Raw genomic sequence first — 17,812 nt, 5'->3', positions numbered from 1 at the left:
CTGCAGGAAAGAAGCAACACGTGTTTTTAACAGGTTGGCTCTGCCTCTAATCTACTCCTAACGATGCTAGAAAGTACACCGTGCGGACTTGGGAGCTCGCCAGCAGGGCAGCCCGGCAGCCCCCCACCCCGGGAGGGCTCCGCAAGGCGCCTGCTGAGTTGTCTGACGCGGCCGGCCTGCAGGGGCCCAAGAGCCAGGGATCTCTGGAGCCTGGCAGCTTGGCACCGGGAGCGCCAGGCTGAATGTTAACGAGCGCTCAGTCCTTGGCAAAGGACCAGAATCCAGCTTGGAAATCCGGACCACTGGCAGAGCGGGGCCCGCGCCGCTTAAAGGGGCAGAGCAGGAGCCGGCGCTCGGCAGCCGCTTCCCCGCGTGTGAGTGCCCGCGGTTTTCTCGGCCGCCCTGGATGCCGGGGCAGCTGGCAACCATCTTGGCCTCGCCAGCCCGGAGTTCTCCCTGGAAGCCCCTCGCCCGCCCGCCCGCCCCAAAGGGCCCGCGGGAGGGTCGCCGCCTGCTCGGAAGCGGCTCTCCGGAGACGGATCCCGAGGGCAGCTCCGCCGCGCGATCCCCGAGGGGCATCGGCATGGCACTGGCCAGCCCCCTCGGGGGTTGCTGCAGTGGCGGCGAGGGGGAAGGGCGGGCGGCTGGGCAGGTGCGCAGTCCCAGCTCGCTCCCTCCTCCCCCGGCAGGTGCAGCCGGCGACGCGCGGGTGACTCACCGGAACCGGCCGCGAGGACAGCGGGGGAGGAGGGGGAGGGGAGGGCGCGCGGCGGGGCTGGCGGGGGCAAGGTCAGCGGGAGTCACGCGGGGAGAGCGAACGGCGGGCAGGCGGCGCTCCAAGCGGCTCCGGCCAGCAGGGCAGGCAGGCGGGCGGGCGGGCGGGCGCGCAGGCCTGGTCCGCGTCTCGTGGGGAGCAGGCCTCGCGCGCCCCTAGTGGCCGTGGCCGCCGCCGCCGCCGCGAGTGGGACGCCTCCTGCTGCCGGGCGCCAGCGCGCGACCTCGCGGCTCGGGCAGCTGCAGCGACGGGCTGCAAATCCTCGGGGCGGGCGGGCGGGCATCTCGCCGCGAATTCCCCGGGCAGCGCGGGGCTGCCCATCGCTTCCCCCCAAGCAGGCAAGTCAGCGGCCGCGAACAGGGGGCCCGAGGCGGCGCGCCGGTCGCGATGATGCTCCCGAAGGCGCTCGGGGAGGGCTTGTTCCCTTCCTCGGCTGGGCTCGGCTAAGGCACGCGAGGCTGGCTGGGTCGCTGGCGCTGCGGCCACCTCCGCGCGGAGCTTGGCTTGGGCACCGGCTCTGCCAAGGCGCCGGAGCTCCGCCTCCCTCTCCCCGGGCAGCGAGGACGGCGGCGAGGAGGAGGAGGAGGAGGCGGCCAGCCGGGAGGGAGCGAGCGAGCGCGGAGAGGGAGGCGGCGGCGGCGCGCGCGCGCGAGAGGAGCGGGCGGGGGGGGCGATGCAATCCCTGGGCTGCGCTTCCCCTGCACTTCCTCCTCACACACACCGAGAGAGCAGCTCCGGCTCGGACACAGCCCGGCTCGGCGCGCGCCCCGGCAGCAGCGGCTGCTTGGCTGGGCTCGTGGCGCGGGCGAGCGGGGCAGGAGGGAGGGCTTCCTTCGGGTGGAAGGGACTGAACGGAGCGGCGCGGATTTGGAGCGGAGCGCGACGGCGCGGGGGGCTCGGAGAGCCCGGCTGCTGGCGGATTTGCTGCGGAGAGCAGCGGCGGGAGGCGAAGATGCCCGGCGAGGAGCGGCGAGCCAGGAGGAAGCCCCGGGCGCCGCGAAGTAAGGAAGCGCGGCGGGCAGGCGGGAAGCGGCCAGGGCGGACCCCGCGGCGGAGGACCGCGCTCGGCTCGCGGCTGTGTCGGAATGCGGGCGCCGGGCTGGAGGGAAGCGAGCGAGGCAGGCGCCCGCTCGAGGCTGCGGGTGGCGGGAGCAGCGGCGGGCGAGCAGCCGCGCAGCTCCCCGAAGACGGACGGGCGAGGGGTGGGTGGAGGGGCGAGGATGGCGATACTTGGTAGGCAGCTTGTGGGGGTCAAGTTTTTGCTGCAGCCGGCGGGCGACTCGCCTGCGGTCCTGCGCCGGGTCCTTCTTCCTCTCGCCGCATCCAGCTGCTTCGCGCCCCCCCCCCCCCGCGAGCTGCGGCGCCTCCGTTGCTGCTCTCCCTCCCGGAGCCAATTCGATTCATTCTCTCCCCCCCGCGCGCGCCCCTCCTTTTCGGCACCCTGTTTTTTCACGGATCGGGGTCTCGATGAATCTTTTCCAATCTGCGGAGACAGGAGCGCCCCCGAAATCGGAAGCAGCTCCCGGGGGGGGGGGAGGCAGTGAGGGCTCCGCGCACATTGATACCCCCTCCCGTTACAGGCGAGAAGCAGCGGGGGGGACGACGACGACAGGGAGGCGTTTGTGGGCGACGCCTGGCTTCCCCCCGATGGCTGCACCCCGATGCGCTGCGTGCGCCCCCTCCCGGATCAGAAAGGGGGGCAAGTAGTCGGGCTCCTGCCAGGACCCAAGCCCCCTCGCCTCCTGCCACTTGTTGGGTGCTGGGGGTGGCGAGAACTCCGCTTCGCTCGTGTGCCCCCCCCCGCCCGCCCCGACGCCTGCCCCTGCCCCGGAATGCCCTGCCTGTGTGCGGGCTCCGGGGACGTGGCATCCCTGCAAGCGCCTTTTCGGACTGCGCGTGTTTTGCTGGTGCGGCGAGGGGGGGGCGCGGGCGGGCGAGGCTGGCAGCTGCCCTGGCTGGCGCTCGTGCTTCGTTCCTGCGCGCGGATGGCCGAGGCGGCAAGCGCGCCTCCTCTTCCCCGGGTGAAAAGTGCGTTGCATTCTCGCCCTTGCCAGGTCCCCCCCCCCCCACACACGCTCTGTCCGGGGCATTGCTGCTCCGGGGTTGGGGTCTGGAGGAGCGTCTGCACGGGAAAGGGTGCTGCCGCGCAGCGGGTTCGGGTGTAGAGACCCCGAGGAGTGCCTGGGGAAGGAGCAGAAGGCAGCCCAAGGGAAGGCTGGGGAATACGCCCGAAAGAGGAGGAAGGCGAACGGGGTGCGTGTGCATGCAAGAGCGGACAGGTCTGAGGTGAACTTCAGGTGTTGGGCATGTAAAGGAAGTGGGCATGCATGGAGACCCGGGTTTCAGCGCTGGCGTACGCTTTCGGTGAGAACTCGCGCCCGTAGCGTGTCGTCGATGAATCGGAGTGTGTGTGCGCGCAGATGAAGTACGATGGGTGGAAGAAGGGGAGACGTGGAAGGTGCACAGAAAAGAGGCGCCCCTGGGTATCCCGGGGGGGGGGGTGAGGCAGGCTGGAAGAATGTGGTGGCGGTGCATGTACCTTCCTATGGAGGAGGAGCATGGAATGCGTGTGTATCCTATGAGGATGTTCCTAGGAGTGAGGGATGGGTTAGGTGTGCCCTGCGAGAGGGGCTGTATGGATTTGATTGTGCAAAAAGCCATTTGCTGTATTGTTGCCGGATTACTTGTTGCCATTCGCTCTTAACCCGACCTCTTTGAGGGGCTGGAAGGGTGGGGTGAGGCGGAGTCCCCTTTACAGCTAGTTATATGCAGCCTCGTATGCAGATACTAACTATGAATCATGCTCTATTTTCCTCCTCCCGTTTGTGGTTACTGTAAGTTTCTAGTCCAGCATCTGGGGACCTCTCATTTTCCCAGCGCTAGTACTGAATGTTTCTTATGTGTTACCCAACCAATGATTATTTTTTTTATAAAAAAAACTGCAGCAACATCCAAGCATTCTTTCCAACACAATATTTGAGACCAGAGAATAAGTTTGTGCCTTTTATCTGCCATCACTACGTGAATTAGGTAGCTGCTGTTTTAAGGGTTTTGCACAGCACAATCTGATTTCGACCCCAAGCCCTAATTCTCATTTGTGCTTCCTGGTGTTCCTGTGTGTGTGTGTTCTGTTGCCCGGAGAGCTTTTATTTCCTGTGCACAGTGTTTTCAGTGTATGGCTTTCATCCTATAGCCTCTTCTAGTAAGGTAGGGGGGTTTGATATTTTGATAGGGAAGTCATGAGTTAACTGCCATTGCCAGCTGCTGGTGACCCCAAGGAGTTCTAGGACTTCTAAAGAAATCTTTATTGCTTTCTGAGTTGCCTTAAGGCAGATCTGTTATCTATGTGTTTCCCAGAATCAAATGCTACAAAAGACCACCACCACTGTATCCCTATAGGCAGAACCTGCTTCCAAATAGGAGCCAGGAGGCCTAAGCCCTGCTGAATAGCTTTGTATATGCTAATGTGTTTACACCTAAATGAGTTGGAGAATGGTCTTGCTAAGCCAGTTGTAAGAGGAAGGGAAAATTGGTCTAACAAAGCCAGGTGTAGATAACAGGTGCTTTCCTTGGGGATTTGAAAGCATCTCAGCCAGCATAGGCCTTTGGCCAAAAGTCTGGGTTGCAACAAATCAGTGGGACCTACAGGGCAAAAGACTAGGTCATGGATCATGGGCCAAACCCATAATCCTCAGCCCCAGCCAACATGCTTAGGGATGGGAGTGGTCTTCCAGAATACCTGGCGTTGGTGGCCAACACCCTGTTGGCACCCTCTGGACTCAGAGCTGGATTGATACATGCTGAGGCCCCAAGCTATGGCAGCTTTAAGAGGCCCCTGAGCATTACCCAGGCTGTATTATTCTAACAAGAAGGACAACGGAAATAGAAATAATGAACTATTGTATTTGTATACATGCCGATGCATAGGCTAGGATGGAACTGAAAACTAACAATCTTGCACATCTAAGCCTGCTTGCTTACGAAAATACCATATGATTTCTTAGCATATATTAAAACAATATTATTGTTATTTCTGAATAGATATATAAACACAACGTGACAAATTATTGTGTAGCCGTTGAGTATATTTCATCATATCAGAATGAGTTTGTTTTCCTATTTCCTTCATTAACCAATTATGCAAAACTCCAAATTTAGGTTAGTTTGGTTAGTTTGTTTTTTACTTAGAGGCCTCTCATAATCTGAGGCCCCAAGCTGCAGTTTATTTTGCTTGTGCACAAATCCAGCACCGACTAGACTAGGCAAGCAGCTCGACAAGGTTAAAGCTCTGACCCTGACTCTGGCTTAGAAGCGTTGCAGAAGGAGCCTAACGAAGTGGTGGAGCTGGATTTGTTAGGCAAGAGCATGAGCTGTGGCTTGTTCTGTTGTTGTTTTTTCCTTCTCCTGGGTGAAATGTGGCTTCTCTAAGATCACACAAAAATAATAAGAAATGCACTATTGTGAGACGGTGAATAGTCTGTGTTGAAGGTTGGTGTTGAGCTGGTATGTGTTGAGCATCATTCTGCAGGAATGCTGCAAGGGCTTAAGCTCATAATGCACATGCGTGCTCATATTGTACGGGGACATGGATAGAGAGGAATGTATGGATGTGCTTGTTTCCACTGGGTATGCACATGTATGAAGTAATCAACAATGAATTTCTCAAGGGCAAATGCGGTGCAGAATCCGTGGGCAAGAGGCTGTGACAACTCACACTGCAGCCTTGACCATTCATTAGCCAGGTGTGGCTCAAAATATGGTGCTTGAGATGGAAATGCAAAATGGTGACTTTATTTTAGTAATTAAGCGTGGTTACAATCCACTGGCAAGTTCCTTCAGGAACTTCTCAATGCCCAGAGTCAGCTATCTTCCTTTGCCTGCATCTGGTCAGATTGCACAGGTAATTACGTTAGGAAATGCAATTATTTCATTTTTATCCCATGAAGTCCTAATGCGATGGACTTTAAGGAAGGCTTAGCTATCCTATTTCCACATTTCTGCTGTTGCTAGGCTCTGAATTGAATTGGCAGTAGTATGAGTTCCTTTTTCTGCTCCCTATTGCAGGCCTACCATGTTGGCTGCATCATTAGATGACTGAAATGCAGTTCAGGAATTGCTCGGCTATCTGCTTTCTTGGGTTCTGTTAAATGTTTAGAAGTGGAGCTCTTTGTTTTAACAGGGTTCCTTCCATTGCATTGGCCTATACTGGGTACTAAGTACAAAGTATTTCTGGGTGATACGTGTTGCAAAACTATCCTCTCGCAAATCCCTCCCACATTTTGGCTTTCTCTCATTTCCTCGCCGCCTGCACCACTGCCCCTCCCTTTTTACTGCCCATCAGGATATAATCCCTATAGTTTACAGACAACCACCCCATCCTATCTGAAGGGCAGAGTCCATACATTTCACGTACAAGGTGGATTGAAATCAAACATCCGCAGCAATAAAGGTCTAATAGTAGGGAGGGCCTGCTTCAAAGTTTATCCTGGGTGGGGAGGGGGGCAAGGTTGGCTTCCATGTGGAGGAGGTCCAGTTCCATTGCAGCTACAACCCCCAGCCCCTCCCAATATGCAGGGCTATCTCTGTGCTGTATTTATTTTGACTGTTGTTTCTAAGGGCATTTGCTTTGGTTTCTGTTCTGGTTTTTAATTGGTTTTGTGTATTTTATTCTGATTTTTAATTGGCTTTATGTATTTTAGTGATTCTTTTTTTAAAAAAAGAAATGCTTTCTTGAATTCAGTTCTTCACCGAATGTATGTATACCAACCAGTTGCCATAATAGCATTTTTAAAAATTGCCTAGTGCCTTCTGTGCCTTATTTCTGGAAAATTCTGAACAGTTCTTCAGAAACATGCATAGGACCAGACTGTAAGCCCTACTTTGTTCAGTGGGACTTCTTTCCAAATAGTCGTCCATAAAACCACAGCCTTAATCTCTACACACATGATCTTGCTTAGTATCTTTACATATGTAAGACCCTAATGAAGTTATAACTAAATGAAATTAGGATTATATCCAAGTAGATAAAAGCCAAGCAGAAAACACTTAGAATACTCCAATACAAAAGACATGTGGACTGACCTCCAAAGGTTGCCTATTGCTCCTAGATCAGGGGTAGGCAACCCAAGGCCCAGGGGCCAGATGTGGCCCAATCGCCTTCACAATCTGGCCCGTGGATGGTCTGGGAATCAGCTTGTTTTTACATGAGTAGAATGTGTCCTTTTATTTAAAATGCATCTCTGGGTTATTTGTGGGGCATAGGAATTTGTTCATTATTATTTTTTTCCAAAATATAGTCCAGCCCACCACATGGTCTGAGGGACGGTGGACCGGCCCACGGCTGAAAAAGGTTGCTGACCCCTTTCCTAGATTGTCCAAAAGCCCCGTGCAGTTGCAACTCAGTACAGACCCAGTTCACATGGTATGCTAAGCCAAACAATGTGGGTTCCTTCCTACAGGGGAGATAGCTGTTGCTATGCTGCTCCTCATTGCCTGTTGCTGCGCCACTGTGAGCTAAGCCATGGTTAGGCTTAGTGTGTCATTGGAACCTGGGCTCATAGTTTCCCTTACTCCAGACAAATGATGAGCTATAGCCACGGTTTGTTTTATGGCTTACTGCTCGTGGGTTTTTTTGTAGGAGACAAATCATGAACCAAGTACGGATGATATGCTAAACCAAACCATTGCTTAGCTCTCAGTGATGCAGCAAGAGAGCAAAGCAGCTGTGGTCTCTCTGGAAGTGCACATGCTCATGCATTTATGCTAAGTCAGGGTTTTGGTTAGCATGATGTGTGAACTGGTGGAAAGCAAACGCTCGTGTATTTTGATTAGGAATCATAAATATTTTTTGACCTGTGCATTTATAATCCCCATTTGCAGCATAATTTTAGCAATGCTGTGAATCTTATTATACTGTTTTATTAGCTGCTGCTGCTGCTAAACATTTTGTGCTACTTTTTATTGTTTATTGCTGGTTTGTCATTACATTTTAATGCTGGATTGTTGTAAGCTACCCAGGTAACATTGCTACCGGGTAGCACATAAGCACTGCAAACAATTAAACAATTAAATATTCACAGTTTGAGAGCTCAACACATTGCAGAGGCCAGGTAGTTAGGTGGAAGGAATAAAACAAGGACATAAGAGCATCAGTAAGTGTGTTTGTGCAGTGATGGGCCCTCCAGATATTATTAAACTACAACTTCCGTTTCCATGACCATTGGCTATGCTGGCCTGGGGCTGATGGGAGTTGGAGTCCAACATTTGAAGGGCCTCTGCTTTTGCCATCCCTTGTTGAGTGGATGATGCTGGTCTGATATAGGATGGCATTTCTGGGATCTTTTCAGGGCACAGTAAGTAGCTGAGGAGAAGGGAATTAAAAGCCAAGAGAGGAGTATTGGGGTCTGCTTTGGTGCAGAGCAAGCAATGGCACGTATTGCCTTCAGCTCACCTTTAGCTCCTTGTTGTTGTATGCGTGTGTGTATGCCTGATGCTTGGTCAACTTCCTGATACAGAACAGGAAAAACGATTGGGCTGAGAAAGTTGCAGGGTTAGCAAGGAAAGGAGTCTAGTGAAAGGAAATGGGCAGGAATAGGGAGGCAACTAACTAGGAGAAAGTAAACGGAGCAGGCAAAAGGGACTAGGATGAAGGACTAGAGAAGGAGAGGAAGAGTTTGGATTTGATATCCCGCTTTATCACTACCCGAAGGAGTCTCAAAGTGGCTCACAATCTCCTTTCCCTTCCTCCCCCACAACAAACACTCTGTGAGGTGAGTGGGGCTGAGAGACTTCAGAGAAGTGTGACTGGCCCAAGGTCACCCAGCAGCTGCATGTGGAGGAGCTGGGAAGCGAACCTGATTCACCAGATTACGAGTCTACTGCTCTTAACCACTACACCACGCTGGCTCTCATCTGGGGGGCAGGAGGGACCGAGCAAGGGAAGGAGGCCCCTGGGCTGAGAAGTGTTCCCCACCTCTCAAGTCCAGCAGGCAGCCTTATCCAGGCAGCCTTTTCTGCCCCTTCCTGGTTCTTCCCTGGTATCATGCCATCCAGAAGCTCCTGTCAAATCCAGTGAGGCAGGGAAGTGGGGCTAAGCAGCTGGATCTCGCTCAGACCTGGACGGGAACAATCTGTCTTTGCTGGCTGTTGCTAGGCAACAACTCCCACTGAGGTCCTTTCAAATGTAAAAAGAAATCACAAGTAGCTCTCAGTTTGCCTATTATTATTATTATTATTATTATTATTATTATTATCTGTAAGTTTGCATCCACAGATCAAACCACTTACTAGCTGCTTCCCATTTGGGGATCTTGGGTGGTTCCAAGACAGCAACGAGTACAAATTCTAACTAAAGTCCCATGATTACCCAGAGCACTTATGTCTGATAAGAAGGGTTTAATTTTTAGCAGTGGTGCCTTTTAGCAGTGAGCCAAGGCATTTTGGTGTCTGATGTGGAAAACATAAATGGCTAGTTATTTACTTTATTAAATGTATATCGTGCCCTTCTACCCAAAGAAGCCCTATTCTCTCCCAAACGGACACAATTCACCAGGAAATTGGCTGATTGATTTAACTTATATGCCACTTTCCCACATTGAACTGTGCACAAAGCAGCTTACAGTAAACGTTGAAAACATTCAAATAGAGGACATTGGAAATACAAATATATAGGCTATATAAGATATGCAAATATATAAAATGTCAAAAATCAACAATTTAGCAAACAGAATAAATTAAATATTACCAAAAAAACACACCAATCTAGGCTGAAGTATATAAATACAAAGCAAAAACGATAGATAGCCAACAATAAAGTTTCTGCTACTGCTCTTGCTGCACTCTCCTGCACAAATCCTGTTCAAATGATCAGTAACGTGTGCGCCATAAGTCATCACTGTTTTCCATTGCATTGCCCAAGGCAACTGCAGCCATTTTTCCAGGGTTTGTGTGTCTAAAGTACATGCATGGGTGTACAAAACTAGTCCTGTTGAGTAAGTGGCAGTGAAGCCTGGGCAGCAAATCTACCAAGCTGGGTAGACCTGGTCCCCAAGACACTTGTACCACATCTACCCCTCCATTGGGGCTGACCTCAACCCAGAGCAAAAACAACTATTCCCGAAAAACAGCAGCAGCAACAATAACCTGTAGCAATGGTTCATATTTAGGAAGAAAAGGCTAGAGAGAAAAACTTCCTGGTTCATTCGCTGGTGAAGAAGTGATTGCTGCCCCAAAGGGCAAGAGCAAAACCAGAAATTCAGCATTTGAGAGTAGCTGTGACTGGGTAGTAGTGTTTGTACCCAAAATCAAAGAAAAAAAATGACAGCAGGATTAATGATTTAGTCATATCTTACTTAATGCCCCACCCCCCAGTTTATTTTTAAAAATAAATGTGATGGGGAAGAAGCACCAATAAACACCATCGTTTTTATTCAGGAGCTGGGCTTGTGGTTTAGAGAGTACAAGTTACACCAGCCCTGCAAAATAGTTCAGTGTTGGACCCTTTTTGTTGGGTAATGTATGACAGCCCTGCAATTTAGTCCTCTAATAATAATAATTCTATTATTTGTACCCCATCCATCTGACTGGGTTGTCCCAGCCACTCTGAGAGTCTTCCAGCAAATTATCAAACCAAAGTAAAACATCACACATTAAAAAAACTTTCCTATACAGGGTTCGCATTCAGATATCTTCTCAAAGTCAGATAGTTGGTAATCTCCTTTACATCTGATGGGAGCACATTCCAAAGGGCGGGCACCACCACCGAGAAGGCCCTCTGCCTGGTTCCCTGTATCTTCACTTCTTGCAGTGAGGGAACTACCAGGAGGCCCTCAGAGCTGGACCTCGGTGCCCAGGCTGGATGATGGGTGTGGAGACACTCCTTCAGGTATACTTGGCCAAAACCATTTAGGGCTTTAAAGGTCAACACCAACACTTTGAATTATGCTCGGAAACGTACTGGGAGCCAATGCAGGTCTCTCAGCACCAGAGTTATATGGTCCTGGCAGCCACTCCCAGTCACTAGTTTAGCTGCTGCATTCTGGATTTGTTGTAATTTCCAAGTCACCTTCAAAGGTAGCCCCACGTAGAGTGCATTGTAGTAGTCCAAGTGGGAGATAACCAGAGCAGGTACCCCTCTGGTGAAACAGTGCACAGGCAGGTAGGGTCTCAGCCTGCGTACCAGATGGAGCTGGTAGACAGCCGCCCTGGACTCAGAATTAACCTGTGCCTCCATGGACAGCTATGAGTCCAAAATGACACCAAGGCTATGCACCTGGTCCTTCAGGATACGGTTGCCATATGTCCTCTTTTTCCAGGACATGCCCTCTTTTTCATGGGTAGAGTCGTCATAGCGATCCATAATTAAAAGTAGAAGTCAACAAATGTGTCCTCTTTTTTGCTCTTCAAAATATGGCAACCCTACTTTAGGGGCACAGTTACCCTGTTGAGGACCAGGGGCTCCACACCTGCCCTCCCCGTGTCCCCCAGAAACAGTACTTCTGTCTTGCCAGGATTTAACCTCAATCTGTTGAACGCCATCTGTGTAAAACCTTTACAGGAGATCTTGGAGTCCTTATTAGACCCCAATAGTGAAGGTGGTTCTGTTAAACTTTGAACCACCTGAAAGAGTCTCCTGGAACAGTTTTCTGTGGATGCAACAGAGGTGGCGAATAAATTTTCTTCGCTATCGCCACTAGGTAGGCTCTCACCCGTTGAGCTCTCACCCGTGTTTGGTCTGATATGAAATGAGTTTTTCACCACCAGCATTCTAGCCTTCTCAGTAATGACTCAGCCCTGGGGAAAACCTTGAGGCCATCCGGGGTCCATGCAATTGAGAGGGCACTTTGGAGCCAGACAGTTGATAGCCCTGTTTAACTCTGCAATCCATCAGGCCACCAGGGAATCAGCTGAGAGGCCATCAACCTGGGAAAATTCATTCCCTACCACTTTCTGGAAGCCATTTGGATCCATTAAGTGGCGGGGGTAGGCCATTCAAATCTGTCGCCCTTCCCTGTGGAAAGGAAGGGTCGCAGAAAAGTCTAGTTACACCAGGAAGTGATCTGACCATGGCACTTCTTTTGTTCTACTGGAACTTAGTGTTAGATCACCCACTTCCACAGAGGAAAATGTCAAATCTACGGCGTGTCCATGACTATTGAGTAGGGTCAGATTTATGCAAGGAGAGACCCATGGAGGCCATGCTTTCCACAATGTCTCAAGCAGCCCCTTGTATGGCCAAGTTGGCATGGAGGTTAAAATCCCCTAGGACAGAGGTTTTCAAACTTTTTGAGTCCATGGCTCCCTTGACCAGCTACATTCTTTCTGTGGCACCCCTGTGGGGCTCAGGAGCCAAGTTATGTCACCCCTTGCCTGCAGAGCTGAATGCCTCTCACCTTTTTCAAAACACCTCCCCTCAGCCTCCTCTCCTCTTCTCCTTGGGAGTCCTCTGTGTAGCTGCTGCTGCCATACCTGGTCTCTGAGCTGCTCCCCTGCCCAACCCCAGAGGCACCATTCGCCTGCCAAGCTTATAGCCAGGGCTGCTGCAATAAACAGCTGTGCAAGGTTGCAGCACCCCTGACCATCATTCAAGGCACCCCAAGGTGCCAGAGCACAGTGCTTGAAAACCATTGTCCCAGGACCACCAGGTTAAATGTCTACAGGAGAACACCCGGCAGGACCTGAAGCAACTCAGGCAGGGGATTTTTGGTGCAGCAGGGAGGTTGGTACACCAATAGGTATCCTGTACTGCCTCTATTGCCCAAATTCCAGAACTAGTGTTATATAATCCAGATATATACAGGTAAAGGTACCCCTGACCATTAGGTCCAGTCATGAACGACTCTGGGGTTGCGTGCTTATCTCGCTCTATAGGCGAGGGAGCCAGCATTTGTCCACAGACAGTTTTTCCAGGTCATGTGGCCAGCATGACCAAGCCACTTCTGGCAAACCAAAGCAGCGCATGGAAATGCCGTTTACCTTCCCGCCGGAGCGGTACCTATTTATCTACTTGCACTTTGACATGATTTTGAACTGCTAGGTGGGCAGGAAATCTAGATATATAATTAGATATATAATCTAATTGCCAAATGGCACCTTAAACCTAAGTTAGTCGCCACAGTGGAATGTCTAGGTGGCATTTCCCCACCATAACTGGAATTTGTTGCTGTTGTTAGATTCATTTCTATAGCATTTTATATTTTAAAGAACAAATCTCAAAGTGGCTTACAACACATTAAACCTCAAATAAAACAATCCATAGAATCATAGAGTTGGAAGAGACCACAAGGGCCATCGAGTCCAACCCCCTGCCAAGCAGGAAACACCATCAGAGCACTCCTGACATATGGTTGTCAAGCCTCTGCTTATAGACCTCCAAAGAAGGAGACTCCACCACACTCCTTGGCAGCAAATTCCACTGTCGAACAGCTCTTACTGTCAGGAAGTTCTTCCTAATGTTTAGGTGGAATCTTCTTTCTTGTAGTTTGGATCCATTGCTCCGTGTCCGCTTCTCTGGAGCAGCAGAAAACAACCTTTCTCCCTCCTCTATGTGACATCCTTTTATATATTTGAACATGGCTATCATATCACCCCTTAACCTCCTCTTCTCCAGGCTAAACATGCCCAGCTCCCTTAGCCGTTCCTCATAAGGCATCGTTTCCAGGCCGTTGACCGTGGTTGGTTGCCCTCCTCTGGACATGTTCCAGTTTGTCAGTGTCCTTGAACTGTGGTGCCCAGAACTGGACACAGTACTCCAGGTGAGGTCTGACCAGAGCAGAATACAGTGGCACTATTACTTCCCTTGATCTAGATGCTATACTTGATGCAGCCCAGAATTGCATTGGCTTTTTTAGCTGCCGCTTCACACTGTTGGCTCATGTCAAGTTTGTGGTCAACCAAGACTCCTAGATCCTTTTCACATGTACTGCTCTCAAGCCAGGTGTCACCCATCTTGTATTTGTGCCTCTCATTTTTTTTTTCATTTTTTTTTGCCCAAGTGCAATACTTTACATTTCTCCATGTTAAAATTCATCTTGTTTGTTTTGGCCCAGTTCTCTAATCTGTCAAGGTCGTTTTGAAGTGTGAGCCTGTCTTCTGAGGTGTTAGCCACCCCTCCCAGTTTGGTGTCATCTGCAAATTTGATCAGGATGCCCTTGAGTCCATCATCCAGAATAAAACAAATTCAAGCTTCAAGGATCCTTATCTGAGTGACGTTTTGCTCTTCCCATTCACCAACCTGGTGTCCAGAGATCTTCACATGGTCACTCTTGGACCCATGCCAGTTGCAAAATGCGCCCAGCACTTGGCTAATTTCTAACACTGTTCTAGAACATGCACTCAGAGAACTGGGTCTCCTTAATAGGACACCTGATGAAAACTGAAGGCTTCCTAAAAACCACTGAATCCACCTCTCCCTACCCACATGACCTGGGCTGCTGTGTGTGAGAGAAACATGGTGGACAAGCAGCAGCAAGAACAGGCCCATCTGCTTCATCCAACCAAGTCTCTGTTACATGTGCCAGGTCAGTTCCCCCAGCCATGATCAAGTCATGGATGGCACTGGTTTTCTTGGTCATTGACCTGGCACTGCAGAGCAGCACCTTCAAGTCATGTGGGACATCCTTGTTGACACCAGTATCCTTCTGGGATAGCCTTCAGATAGTGACTAAACCTGCCTCCTTGGTAATGCCATGGTCTGGTCCTAGTGCAGCTCCTCCTGCTGACCAGGGTCACTGAGATTGGGTGTTCCATTGCTCCCGTCCTAGTGGTACCTGCCCCATCCATAATATTGGCTAGCCTTCTGTTGTTATCCGGTCAGCTGTTGTGTGGTTTTGGTTTTTAAGGAAATGCTGGGGGAGGGGGTAATTCCCACCCCCAAAAAATTCTCACATATGTTAGGGCAGGCTCTGTTTAATTTGACATGAAGTTTGCTATGACAAGGATTATAACTGCCTGTTTTCTATTTTGCGATAATTGCCTGGGAAGTTGGTGTTGTATCATGTATGGCTAGTGGAGTTATTTTAGAGGAGGAGGAGGAGGAATGATGAGTGGGAGGAAGTCTGGGTCAGTGAGACTGGTAAACAGGATGGTAGGCAGATGGTATGTTGTGACTTCAATGCGCTGCACACTGTTTGGAGGAAGTGAGTTTGGGTTGCACTCTGGCATGTTATTGGGTAGGCTGAGCCGAAGTTGGGTAATGACTTTGTTTGAATGTAAGCAAGATAGCGTTTGAAGATCCTTTCTCAGAAAGGAATGTACTTTGTTTTGAGGCCATGGAAGTGGGTGTGGAGGACACAAGTCTAAATAGGATGTCGGTGATTGGGATAAATGGCAGCTGTGCTTCACTCCCTGGAAAACAAAGGATGTATCACAATCCAGTTCGCTTCTGGAAGTATTAATTGATGGAAAGGCTTTTAATTTATGGGTTTAACCAGTTTAAACACTCTTTAAGGACCAAATCCTGATTAACACAATAAGAATTACTTTTGAGCAAAACCAGGATTTTGCCAACATTTAGCAATATTAGAGTTGCACACTTGTCAGCTACAATTTCACTTGATTAATCTACTGATTAACCAATGGAGGGCCAACTATAATAGGTGAGAAATAATTTCCATCTTGGTTGTCTGTATATTATGTGTCATACCCTGTACTGGTTCTGGAGAATTAATATAATGGAACGGAAAAGAACATATATCCTTGTTTTTGTTACCTTACAACTTCCTATTTTTTTTAAAAAAAGCCCTTATATTAAAGTTTAGTAATATGCAAATTTTATTTTTAGTACTCTTCATTGCAACTAGGTCTTTGGCAAAGCAGCATATTTTAGAAATGTGTGCATAAATACACACCTAACCCACAACCCTTTCTACTGCAGAGAATACAGGACAAGACAGAACCCTGGTCTCCCATGGTATATCAGCCCTTAGCATTATAATGATATACACTAAGAGCTGGCCTACCAGGTCCGACCAGTGGCGAGTGTTGAGTGACAAGTGCTCACTTTATATGCAGCTGGTTTTGGAAGTTACTGAACCTGTGGCTTCCATTACTGAGCAACCACTACAAGGGATCTGTCTGTGTCAGAAGTGCTGACTTCCTAAATGTAGAACAGCCAACTGCTTGCTTAGGTAGGTAATAACAATAAGGATAACAATAATTTTATTACTTACACCCCAGTCACTCTGGGCAGTTTCCAGCACATATAAAAATATAATAAAATGCCAGACATTAAAAACTTTCTGATTTATCTTTGAGTGAAACTTGTTGTGCAAGAAGGGTATACAGGTGACTTTCAACGTACGATAGTTTACATTCCTGGGACAGCACATAAAGCCAAAATTGCATATAGTCAAAACACATTGGGTGCAACGGCAGCTGGCCTTCCTTTTTAATTTTTCTTTAATTGCCAAATGTGTAAAGCTCAATGCGGACAAGTTAAATGTGCATAAGTTGCGAGTTACCAGTACCTGAAAAGATGTTAACATCTTAACTTAACTGGGTAGGTCGTATTTCCGTCAATATTGCATCAAAAGTATTTTGTCCATGACGAGCTGTTTTAAGGAACATTGCACTCAGATGAATTAGTTATCCCACGCAACTACCTCTGGAAAGTGGCACAAGGGCTGTGCCACACAGTTTTTCCCACACCCTATCAGGGTGACCACATCTGGGATGTTGCAAGAACCTAATTACTGCTGAACGTTTTCCAAGCTCTGCCTTCCACTGCCTACTGTCTCATTACCCAAGGATCAGAGAACACACACCCTGGGAGCCGGGAATATGACAGCTTCCTTGGAAAAGGGAAAAACCTTGCCAGAGTCCTCTCCCCCCCTCCCCCCCCCCCGCCACACAGCTGTTTGCAAAGTTAAGATGCTGGAAGCCTCATTTTCTGCTGGGGATCATGTAGATTGTTATTCAGCCCGATCGCCTGCAGAGAAAGATGCTTGCAGCAATGATTCACCTTTCTTTTGCAAACAGTTGGGGGAAGGAGGAGGCCTGGTGGGCTTCTCCTGTTCTTGAAGGAGTGATGTCTGCCACCCGCTGTGCGCTGGCGCATGTCTAGAGTCTGCAATCCTCGCACAGAACGGTATCGTTCAAAACAAACCGGCCTCCTCTTAATATAGCCAATGTACCTGAGAAAATACTATATTTAACAAAAGTGTGTGCGAGGGGGGGTGGATCCCATCTTTATTTAAAAATGCCTCAGTCCACGAGAGGGCCATGTTGCACACTTGCTAGTTGCTACACTCCTTCCTCCTCCTCTTCCTCCTCTTCTTCTTTTAAAAGTTTAATACAGAAAATCTATTTGATATTTATTAAACTTAGTTTCTCCAGTTACAGTTTTGCATTGTACAAAGCATTTTAAAAGTTAAAGTTAAAAAGATCTTTACAAATTGAAATGTGATACCCTATTCTCCAAATAATTAATTGCCATAAATTTGTTTAAAAATACACATTAAACGCATACTTCAGACACTAAACGTTCTATAATCTCAATACCACAAAATACATAGATATACTATATAGAGGCGGGAATCTAGTTAGTATATAATATTTTGCTCACCATTAACATACGTGAAATGCACATACTGACTTAGAAATCCTAATTTGGAGCCCCAAAGTACCCTTTTGAAATTTCAAATGTTTTGCAAAGTAAATGGGGGGTGGTTCTTCTTCTGAACATTGGGGCTCCATAGGGCCTATACATTCTGGAAATAATGGAAATGTTTAGAATTGGATGCATTTTAGTTTGGCAAATGTAACCTTGATAACTGGGGGTGGAGTCAATTCTGTCTCCACTCATGTTATTTTTCCTCAGAAGCATGGGTGACTCCAGCTATAATGCTCTAAAAATCAGGGGAGGGTGGACTTCCGGGTCGGCGCCATCGCCGAATGGCGGGCTCCCTCCGAGCTCCGGAGGGAGCCTGCTCGGCAGGGGCTGGGTCCTACCGCACCGGCGATGCGGGGACCCTTAAAAACCACGGCCACGGAGGCCGTGGACATGGAGACTCGGCTGGCACCGTCAGCGCCCTCTCGATT

The 17,812-nt window shown here is 49.5% G+C and overlaps 1 protein-coding gene across 4 annotated transcripts in view; it reads left to right on the top strand.

Moving 5' to 3' along the window:
- Positions 1 to 355: 355 nt before the first annotated feature.
- Positions 356 to 17,812, top strand: part of PCDH1 (protocadherin 1) — an 85,243-nt gene continuing 67,786 nt past the window's right edge. For 2 of the 4 annotated variants that reach the window (XM_081917716.1, XM_081917719.1), the window contains exon 1: positions 1,230 to 1,776. In XM_081917716.1, the coding sequence (XP_081773842.1) occupies positions 1,449 to 1,776 (328 nt within the window). In that variant the 5' untranslated portion in view covers positions 1,230 to 1,448. Of the gene's footprint in view, positions 375 to 1,229; positions 1,777 to 2,745; positions 2,804 to 17,812 lie in introns of those variants that run through there. The other 2 variants (XM_081917718.1, XM_081917717.1) reach the window with 2 other exon arrangements.

This window comes from Podarcis melisellensis (assembly GCF_964234715.1).
Source record: "Podarcis melisellensis genome assembly, chromosome: 7".
In the NCBI taxonomy this organism is placed as follows: Eukaryota; Metazoa; Chordata; class Lepidosauria; order Squamata; family Lacertidae; genus Podarcis; species Podarcis melisellensis.
Note: the sequence above shows the minus strand (reverse complement) of the source record. Positions and strands in the feature narration are given on the sequence as shown.